The following is an 11,064-nucleotide window of genomic DNA, read 5'->3' as shown; positions in this document are numbered from 1 at the left end:
GTAGAGACGGGGTTTCACCATGTTGACCAGGATGGTCTCGATCTCTTGACCTCGTGATCCACCCGCCTCGGCCTCCCAAAGTGCTGAGATTACAGGCTTGAGCCACCGCGCCCAGCCAAATATTTCTTTTCATCTTTTACATTATATAAATAACTTTTCATTATGCCACTAAATATAATGCTAGGTCTATGCTTTTATTACAGAGATTCTCAGTAAAAATTAATAAATCAGTCTCTTCAACTATTTAGCAGGCTCCAGACTGCTTTGTACTTGCTCTCAGGAAAGAGCAAAAATATAATCTGCCCTTTTCTCTTTCTCAGTTTCTTGAGATACTGAGGGGGTAGTAACAGTAAGGTTTCAGGGTACTTTACCAATTCACATTTACATGGTTGAATGAACTGCAAAATGGTTTTCTACAATGCTTGCTTTCATCAGAATAATATTTTAATGATGAACCAACTTTATCTCCAGAGGAATAGATATCCAAATCATCTGTCAATGAAAAATAAACCATGAAAGATTACCAGAACAATATATCACAAAATATCTGGCATTGACCATAAGTCTAAACAATATTAGTTTTTAAATTTTCGCTCTCAAATTAATTTTCTTTTTCATTTTTGAGACTGACTTTCGCTCTTGTTGCCCAGGCTGGAGTGCAGTGGTGCCATCTAGGCTCACTGAAACCTCCGCCTCCCAGATTCAACCAATTCTCCTGCCTCAGCCTTCCCAGTAGCTGGGATTACAGGCGCCCATCACCATGCCCAGTTAATATTTTGTATTTTTACTGGAGACGGGGTTTCACCATGCTGGCCAGGCTGGTCTCAAGCTCCCGACTTCAGGTGATCTGCCCTCCATGGCCTACCAACATGCTGGGATTACAGGCGTGAGCCCCCATGCACCGCCTCAAATTAAATTTTAAAACCCCCAAATATACAAAATACTGGCTTACCTGAGGAGGTTAGAGATCTTCTCTTACATTTAGAGCAATCAAAATTTGAAAAATCATACTAAAAAAAAAGAAAAGATATTTAATTTATATACTGACTTTATTGTCTCAAAATATTGCCCCACAAATTATGAATTAATTGCATAGGTTAGAGTGGAGAAATCTTGCAGAAACCATCTTAATCAAGTGATCAAATATCAATAATGTGACAAACCAACGTCAGGCACCTCCCCACAGCAGGCTACACATCACTCATCTCATGCTCCTGCCAAAAATGCATAATCAATTTAATGAAGAGGCATCCATAAGATAAACCCAAATGGAGAAGCATTCCAGTTAATTCTTACACTTTTCAAAAAACCAATCTTACAAAAACAAAGGCTGCGAACCTGTTCCAGATTAAAGGCAACAAAAAGTACAAATGCAATCAGTCTTTGTTCTTGGATTGGATCTGCGCTAGGAAAAATGTTGCCTATAAGAGGTATTATCGAGATGATTGCTTAAATTTCGTATGAACTCTATCCAATATTGTTGTATCAATTCTAAATTTCTTGAAAATACTACTGTGGTTATGAAAAGAGAACGTCCTTATGCTTAGGAAAAACACACATTTCTATTTAGAGGTAAAGGGGCATGATGCCTGCAAATTACCCTCAAATAGTTCAAAGGGGAAAAATGTGTGTGTAGGGAAGGACGGGAAGAGAACGAATGGTAAAGTACATGTGGCAAAATGTTAATCTGTGAATGCAAGTGAGGGTATATGGAAATTATTTGTACCACTGCAACTTTTGCGTGTCTGAAATTATTTCGAAATAAGACGCTTTTAAAAAGCAATTCAATTGTTTTCTCAACTCCATTCACATCACTGCAAGAATAAGCTGAATACTTTCTCCAACGCCACCCCATGCCCGATGTACCATGAACACAGACAAGTAGGCATAGGTGAAGCAGCGCCCCGCACCCCCATGCCCCTGCAATGCCCGCCCCTCCCGTCCGCTTCCACGAGGCCTGAGCCGCGGCCACTAAGGGCGTGCGGGGGCCGGGACTAGAGCCGCTCCGCGCCCCCAGGCCAGCTGCGCGGGGCACCGGGCGAGCCGCCCCGCAGCAGCAGGAGCCCCCCCGCGGACCTCGGGGCAGCGGCTTCACCTCCTCGGGGCAGCTGCCTCCGAGTCCGTAGCGGCTTTTGAGACGCTCCACTACGAAATCCTGCCCCGGTGGTTTGACGACCCTCGGCTCCATAGCGCACCACTCCCGCGGCGGTCTCCCCGGGAACCGCGTTCAAACCCGCGGCGCAACGCGGTCGCAGTGCGTCACGACGTTAGGCCCCGCCCCCGGAGGCACGCACGGCGACAAAGAAGAGACAGGACGGGTCGGGGCGGGACTGGAGGACCTCGAGGAAGCAACCTGGCCGTACCGCGCGTCCTCCGGGTTTCTAGTGCTAGCACTGCAGATTTCACAACTGAGTAGCATTGCATCTCCCCACGCGAGTGCCGCCCCGGGCTGCCTGGGTGCCGGTGGAGGGGCACCGAGGCCCCGCACCTGCCTGCAGCGATCCGCTTCAGCTCCATTTAACCTATAGGTTCGATGTGCGTTTGCGCTCACCACATATACCTGTCCTTCTATCAGAAGTGGCCTTTGCTAACTGCCATATAAAAGAGAAACCAAGAATATATCTGAGCCAGGAGTGGTGGCGCGCACGTAGTTTGGCTGCTAGGGAGGCTGAGGCGAGAGCACTGCTTTGAGCCTGGGAGTTACATCTACCTTGGGTTAGCACAGCAAGGCGTCTCTTTAAAAAGGTGAAAAACAAATAGAAAGCCAAGCATAAAAATTGCAAAGATTATCTCCTTACTTTCCCTGTGTTCCACATGGGGTATAACAGGGCATTAAAATTAGTAATTAGAATTTAAGCTCCCTGGAAAAAAAACATTTTTTTTAAAGCTTTTACTAGTACCTACAACAGTGCCTAGCCATAGTATACATCAACCTGAAAACCTATAAACAAAGACTGAGAGAAACTGTACAACCACTTCACTTTTCTCATTCATATAATTACAGTGGTGTAATCTTCTAAAATGTGACTGTCAACTACATCTCTGGGCCAACTACTCCTAAATTCTCTGGATTAAAGTTCCCAAATACCCAAGTTTTATAAACTCTGTATTTATGCAGTTACTATCTGAAAATTACTTAAGCCATACTCTTTTTGCCATAAAGTACCACTTAAGATGTACAAATAATTACTTTATTGTCTTTAAGCAGATTTTAATGAGACAATATAAAATCCAGTTTAAAAAGAAAGATACATATCATCGTGGGTTTAGACCACATCAGTGATTAAGTAACAGAAATCAAAGTCCTTTCCTGAAATGTGACACAAAGACTTTCTTATAAATGCCACAAGCCACTTTGAAGCATCTTCCAACTAATACTCGAAAAGTCAGTTTACATGTCATTTTGTCAAATTTTTGGTCAAAGTTTTAAAGCTTTTTGATTCATAACTTTAATGCTTTAAGGAAAGCATAGAAATTTGCAAAAAGTCTCTTAAAAAGCACTTGCATTTACTTAAGAATTTATTCTAAAATCATGACAAAGGCATCGTCTCAGCTAAAAAGTTACAACACTTTACATCAGTTTCTATTATATAGTTTTCTAAATAAGCCAATTTGAAATATTTAGTGTAAACATATGTAATCCATGGTTCTTTTCAAGACTGAACTGATACACAGTTCAATGAATTTGGAGTAGGTTTATTTCGGGTATATGGCTTTGTGGCCGAGTGGAATGGTGATGGTACACCATCACTCATTACTCCCACAACATCCCTCCCCTCATTTGGCTGGTGGTTGAACAGTTATTTACTTTAGGATACCCTATTTCCAAATCCCCATATAGCAGGGAACAAACCTCACTGTCTTTCCTCACTAAATAAAATAGGTACACTCATGAGGAAGAACACAGATGGGTGGAAGACAGTCAATATTCGTAATTGCAATATACAAAATTTTGTGTTCTACCTGGATTCTTTGTAGTTCCATACTGCGCAGGCCAATAAGAACATTCTCTTTTCTTTAGCAATTTGCCTAACATTTGATACAAGCCATTTCCAAATACATTTTCAGTGTATATCAAAGTTGAGAAACTAGGAGCTCTGGAAATCATGCGACAGTTTGGTACTGCCTTTGAATTGTCTTCCTTTAGATTAGAATGAACCAGAAGCACAAGTAACGAATTTTTTGAATGTCAATGGCTTTTATGAATTGTCATTTTATTTCTGCTACAAAATTTATCAGAAAAAGGTACTGCAACAATCTTTTATAAAGCAAATCTTAACCAAAGAACATGGTATAGACTTTCTAAAAATATTCATACTTTATCACAATAACTACAAGGAAAAAATCAATTTCTATCATCAGAAAGAAGCTGCAGTTTCTGAGGTAGTAGAGACAGATGACAGAAAAGTTTAGAACAAAACTCCTAAAGGAAATAGTCAATTTGTTTAAAATGTAAAAATTAATTGAATACCCATGAAAAGGAACAGGAAGCTACATATTTTAAGGAAGGAAGGTACTCTACTTAAAAAGTTAACTTGTAACCACACAGGAGGTGTAAAGATTCTAGAGAAGAGCACTTCGGTTAACTCTATAGTTCTGTGGCTCCACCCATTCATAAATGAGTCTCTATGCATAATTGAGTACACCAATAGTTAAGATTACCAAATATATTTCAAATCTAAAATAAAATTATCCAAGCTGTGGTCCCTTTATTCAAATGGTTAAGCATATCCATGCAGGAAGTCCAAATATCTTAAGAGAAATTAAAATTAAATTGTATATATCATATTCCTTCAATAGTTTGAGAAGTCCTATTGCTTTAAACAAGATTAGTATCATTCCATTTTAATACAAATGTCAGGAGTACATAAACACAAGTACACCTGAAATACACCAGTGTTTAAACTTTTATTTCACACCATGCAAGGTCAACTGTAACACATTAAAAAGTTGACAACAGCTATAAGCTGCAATTTTACATTTGTACATCAGAAACGTCCATTTTCAAAAGCTGAACATAATTACCAAATTGTAATAGCTAAGCTTTGACTGCTTATACAGATAAAATTTTCTATGAAAAACAATGATTTTATATCTGTCCACATTCTGTGATAGCTACTCTTCGACAAACAGATCCTTTGGGAGAACCAAATGATTCAATCTTTTTCACGGTAGCCATGCCATCCTTAACAAACCCGAATACTACATGCTTAAAGTCCAAATGTTCTGCTTTTTTCAGTGTTATAAAAAATTGAGAATTATTGGTATTCTGGCCTCGATTGGCCATGGATAGTAGGCCAGGACCAGTATGTTTCATATCAAAATTTTCATCTTCAAATTTGTCTCCATAAATGGACTGTCCGCCTGTTCCATCATGTTTGGTGATATCGCCTCCCTGAAAAAGAGATTAATAAAAATTTATTTTAAAAAAATTTCAATTAATAGAAATCCTGAGTAAAACATTAAAATACACATAGAACTGATCACTATAGGATAAATCCCAAAGCCCAGCTTTCCTGAGTATGCAATTTGAAAACTAAGAAATTCGTATTGTTGAAAAGATGATGAGAAATAAAGAGATGTTTTTCTCATCCCTTAGTCTCTGGTAAGTCTTAAGTACTAAAAGTTTGAATCAGCCTCCACATAGCTGGAACCACAGACACATGCCACCACGACTGGCTAATTTTTTATGTTTTGTCCAGACAAGAATTGCCCAGACTGGTCTCAAATTCCTGGGATCAAGCAATCTGCCTACCTTGGCCTCCTAAAGTGCTGGGATTACAAGCATAAGCCATTGCACCCGGCCTAAATTATTTTAGGTTGAAAGTTTTAGGAAGGAGCAGGGAATGGGTAGTGATACCAACTAATGTGTGAAAAACCTAAAGAAATCTTAAAAACTACAGGATGAGGTCAAGGAAAAACACTTAAATTTCCCAAGTTAGTGTGGTACACTCTTCTAGACCTCAACTGTGATATGTAGTTAATACCTACTTGGCAAACAAAATCTGGAATTACTCTGTGAAAAATGGAATTCTTGAAACCAAAGCCTTTCTCTCCAGTGCATAGTGCTCTGAAGTTCTCAGCAGTCCGAGGAACAATGTTCGAAAATAATTCCATAGTTATCCGTCCTAGAGGTTCACCGTCCGCACAAACATCAAAAAATACCACAGGATTGGTCTCCTTTGATAATTCTGCAGCCAGTGACACATGTCCTTTCTGGAGTTTCAATAAATTCTGCTGACATTCTTCGAATGTTTTCTTGAAACAATCAGCTACTTCTTTAGTTTTAAATCTCACTGCAAGCTGTTCTACTTTTGCTTCTCCATCTATTAGGCAGGGAAACGGGAAAGAGTGACCTTAGTAAAATAACTATTATAAGTTGCTTTATTATAGATTTTAGAAAAGTCCAAAAAAAGAAAAGCAGCAATTGATGTAGAAACTCACCAGCATAATCTGAGGCAGTCCAAACTAAGGCATTATTTGAAACATTTAAGGGTTTTAATTCCATTGTTTTAGTAATAACGTGGTTTGCACACACTTTAAAAACCTGGTCTCTTCTCATTAGGATACGGTAATAATTCTTCATGGTATGCCAAAGAATCTTTATATCTCCAACACCACGCTCCTTCCACTGACTGACATCTCGATCCCATCTATAAAGTTTGGCTCTCTCTTTAAACAAAATTTCTTCATCTTCTTCTCCAGATTTTACTTCTACCTATAATGGTAGATGAAATTCTCTACTATAAGCTGCTGCTTATAATAAATTCCATGACAAATTCCAAAGACCCAATTTCTTTTTAAGGTATTTTCTTTGCAATAACTAACAGAATTTGTAATATGATGTTAATCGGTTATATATCTTAGGGCTAGGAAGGTATCTGATTTGGCTGAGAGTGTAAAGACCTGATTTGTCATTACATATTTTCTTTCATGTAGTATTCGTTCTTTTGGAAATTAAATGCTTTTCATTATAGGACAGAGAGGTTTCAAAAGTGTTTGCTATTGAAAAGAAGTATCAGCTACTGACTGAGGTTAAAAAAATGACAAAATAGTTTTCCTAGAGCAATGTTCTTGTCCAAAAAACATACAAGTTTATGTTTATTAAAAGGACTTTGGCAAGTATGAGTTTACTTTTTCCACAGAATCATGTTATAAAAACAAACATGATATTCTAGCACCATATGAAAAAATTATTTCCTCCCAACAATTACATATAGAATTTACAAAGCAATATTTATATAAAAACATCAGAAAGAGAATTTATACTTAACGGCTGGATGTCTAATAAATAGAGCTTCTGTTTCAAATTGTAAACATTCTTAAAGATATGCAAACAATGATACATATCCTGACAGATCAAGCCAGGATAAGTTTTAAACTTAAAAATGAAAAATAATTTATTAGTAAAAGTTTAATTCCTTAACATTTACCTCTGGTAGTGACACTATTGGTTCAAAATGAATATCTTCATTATGAACTACTTCTTCATCACTACCATCTTCATCTTCACCAACTTTACCGGTTGACTGGGTTCCAACTGATTGTGTTCCAAACACAGCCGCTCCAGTATTCGCCCACTGGAAATTTTTATCTGATGAAGAAATTAAGATATTTAAACACTGGTATCTATTTTTTACATTTTTCATCACCCTCTTATCAATGCATCTAATTCCCGATGATGTAATATGTATGTCAATTTTAAATGTTTAAAATAATATTATTCTAGTAAATTCCTCATGCCTGTAATCCCAGCACTTTAGGAGGCTGAGGCAGGTGGATTACCTGAGATCAGGAGTCTGAGACCTGCCTGGCCAACGTGGTGAAACCCCATCTCCACTAAAAAAAAAAAAAAAAAAAAAAAAAAAAAAAAAAAAAAAAAAAAAAAGCCAGCTGTGGTGATGTGCGCTGTGGTCCCAGCTACTTAGGAGGCTGAGGCAAAAGAATCACTTAAACCCCGAGGTATAGCTTGCAGTGAGCCAAGATGGCGCCACTGCACTCCAGACTGGGAAACGGAGGAAGACACTGTCTTTAAAAAAAAACAAAAAATCGGCCAGGGTTGCATCAGCTGGAACCTTCCAGGGGAGCCATGCGGCAGAGTTAGGTGCGGAGTGCAGAGCCTGGTGCCAGGTGCAGAGTTGGGTGCTGAGTGCAGAGGAACTGTTGACATTTAGGGATGTGGCCACAGAATTCTCTCTGGAGAAGTGGCAATGCCTGGACTCTGCACAGCAGAATTTATATAGGAATGTGATGTTAGAGAACTACAGAAACCTGGCCTTCCTGGGCACACAAGCAACCTCATCAAGTAGTTCCTTGACACCACAGCCAGGTAAATCCACAAAGGTGGGGAAAAAAACCAGCACAAAAAAGATGAAACCATCAAAGACCAGAACACCTCTTCTCCTTCAAGGCATCACAACTCCTCAACAACACAGGATCACAACTTGACCAAGGAGTGCGATAAATTGACAGAAACAGGCTTCAGAAGGTGGCTAATGACAAACATTTCTGAGCTAAAGGAACATGTTCTAACTCAACGCAAAACAATCAAAAACCCTGAAAAAAAGTTAGACAAAATGCTAATTGGAATAACCAGCATAGAGAAGAACATAAACAACTTGATGAGTTGAAAAACACAGCACAAGAACTACGTGAAGCAACCACAAGTTTTAATAGCCAGATCGATCAAAGAGAAGAAAAGATATCAGAGATTGAAGATCAACTCAATGAAATAAAAAGAGAAGGCAAGACAAGAGAAAAAAGAGTGAAAAGAAATGAACAAAGCCTCCAAGAAATAGGGGATTATGTGAAAAGACTTAATCTACGCATGATCGGTGTACCTGAATATGATGGGGAGAATGAATCCAAGCTGGAAAACATGCTCCAGGATATTATCCAGGAGAACTTCCCAAGCCTAGCAAGGCTGTCCAAATTTCAAATTCAAGAAATACAGAGAACTCCCCAAAGATATTTCTCAAGAAGAGCAACCCCAAGGCACATAATCGTCAGATTCAGCAGGGTTGAAATGAAGGAAAAAATGCTAAGGGCAGCCAGAGAGAAAGGCCAGGTCACCCACAGAGGGACGCCAATCAGACTCACAGCAGATCTCTCTGCAGAAACCCTACAAGCCAGAAAGAGAGTGGGGGTCAATATTCAACATCCTTAAAGAAAAGAATTTTCAACCCAGAATCTCATGTCCAGCCAAACTAAGTTTCATAAGTGAAGGAGAAATAAAATCCTTTACGGACAAGGAATTATTGAGAGATTTTGTCACCACCAGGCCTGCCCTACAAGAGCTCCTGAAAGAAACACTAAGCAAGGAAAGGAACAAGTACCAGTCACTGCAAAAGCAAACCAGTTGGCAAAGACCAAAAATGCAATGAAGAAAATGAGTCAACTAATGGGAAAGAAAACCAGTCAGTAACAAAATGGCAGAATCAAATCCACACATAACAATATTAACATTGAATGTAAATGGCCTAAACGCTCCAATCAAAAGACACAGACTGGCAAACTGGATAAAAAGTCAGAACCCATCGGTGTGCTGTATTCAGGAAACGCTTCTCACATAAAAAGACACACATAGACTCAAAGGGATAGAAGAAGATTTAGCAAGCAAATGGAGAACAAAAAAAAAAGCAGGGGTTGTAATCCTAGTCTCTGATAAAATGGACTTCAACAAACATCAAAAGAGACAAAGAAGGACACTATATAATGGTAAAAGGATCAATCCAACAGGAAGAGCTAAGTATCCTAAATACATACGCCCCCAACACAGGAGCACCCAGATACATAAAGCAAGTTCTTAATGACCTAAAACGAGATTTAGACTCCCACACAATAGTGGGAGACTTCAACACTCCACTGTCAATATTAGATCAATGAGACAGAAAACTAACAAGGATATCCAGGACTTGAATGCAGAGCTGGACCAAGTGGACCTAATATACATATACAGAACGCTCCACCCCAAATCCATAGAATATACATTTTTCTCAGCACCACATTGCACATACTCTAAAATTGACCATATCATTGGAAGCAAATCACTTCTCAGCAAATGCAAAAGAACAGAAATCATAACAAACAGTCTATCAGACCACAGAGCAGTCACACTAGGACTCAGGATCAACACACAAACCTGCACAACCACCTGGAAACCGAACAACCTGTTTCTGACTGTCGACTGGAAACTCTGTCTCAAAAAAAAAAGTAATACTAGACTTCCATAGAATCAACCGAAATGCCCATCAATGATAGACTGGACAAAGAAAATGTGGTACATATACACTATGGAATACTATGCAGCCATAAAAAACGAGTTTGTGTCCTTTGTAGGAACTTGGATGGATCTGGAAACCATCATTCTCAGCAAACTAACACAAGAACAGAAAGCCAAACACCATATGTTCTCACTCATAGGTGGGTGAACAACGAGAACATGTGGACTCAGGGAGAGGAGCATCACACACTGGGGGCAGCTGAGTGGGGTAGGGAGAGACAGCAGGGGGTGGGAAGTGAGGGGAGGGTGGGGAGGGATAACATGGGGAGAAATGCCAGATACAGTATGCACCTAAAGTAAATAAATTAATTTAAAAAAATAAATAAAATTAAATTTTAAAAAAATCTAGTAAATTCAACTCATACCATTAGTACAGAGTACATTTGGTATGATTTATGCTTAGAGATACAAAGATAAGGCTGTCGCCTTGGATAAATTTCGTAATACTAACCTACACAAGAACTTCCAGTAAAGAAGTAGGTTCCTTACCTACTTCTAAAATTTCAAGCACCCACCTTAAAATTTTTTAAGCTTAGCTCGGCAGGCCAAATCTGCTACTTCCAAACTAGCCTAAACATTTTTATGGCTTCTGCATCTCCACTTCTTCCTTAAGAAGCTAGTGTTGGAATGTAGATGTCCTGGCCCAGCTGGTGGACAGCAGCCTTGGGAGAAACTCACTGATTTTTACTGCCCCAAGGGATGTCAGAAATGTTGGGGGAACAATGATGGTATCTCCCTCTTGCATACCTGCAAAAAGGTGAAAACTAGAAACTTCTCCATCC

The 11,064-nt window shown here is 39.1% G+C and overlaps 2 protein-coding genes across 8 annotated transcripts in view; both read right to left on the bottom strand.

The window, feature by feature from the left end:
* The window catches only part of CCDC138 (coiled-coil domain containing 138), an 83,388-nt gene extending 80,347 nt beyond the window's left edge, over positions 1–3,041 (bottom strand). For all 4 annotated transcript variants that reach the window (XM_032263027.1, XM_032263028.1, XM_032263029.1 and 1 more), the window contains exons 1-3: positions 2,096–3,041; positions 953–1,010; positions 372–492 (exon numbers count right to left, since the gene is read on the bottom strand). In XM_032263027.1, coding sequence (XP_032118918.1) covers positions 372–492; positions 953–1,010; positions 2,096–2,188 — 272 coding nt within the window. In that variant the 5' untranslated portion in view covers positions 2,189–3,041. The remainder of the gene's footprint in view (positions 1–371; positions 493–952; positions 1,011–2,095) is intronic.
* A 136-nt stretch (positions 3,042–3,177) lies between these two features.
* The window catches only part of LOC116539846 (E3 SUMO-protein ligase RanBP2), a 66,545-nt gene continuing 58,658 nt past the window's right edge, over positions 3,178–11,064 (bottom strand). For all 4 annotated transcript variants that reach the window (XM_032263023.1, XM_032263026.1, XM_032263025.1 and 1 more), the window contains 4 exons: positions 7,434–7,594; positions 6,445–6,718; positions 5,992–6,326; positions 3,178–5,395 (listed from right to left, as the gene is read on the bottom strand). In XM_032263023.1, coding sequence (XP_032118914.1) covers positions 5,090–5,395; positions 5,992–6,326; positions 6,445–6,718; positions 7,434–7,594 — 1,076 coding nt within the window. In that variant the 3' untranslated portion in view covers positions 3,178–5,089. The remainder of the gene's footprint in view (positions 5,396–5,991; positions 6,327–6,444; positions 6,719–7,433; positions 7,595–11,064) is intronic.

This window comes from Sapajus apella, unplaced genomic scaffold (genome assembly GCF_009761245.1).
Source record: "Sapajus apella isolate SASKATOON/1434 unplaced genomic scaffold, GSC_monkey_1.0 scaffold134, whole genome shotgun sequence".
Taxonomy (NCBI): Eukaryota; Metazoa; Chordata; class Mammalia; order Primates; family Cebidae; genus Sapajus; species Sapajus apella.
The sequence above is the reverse complement of the archived record's forward strand: the minus strand, read 5'-3'. Positions and strand labels throughout refer to the sequence as shown.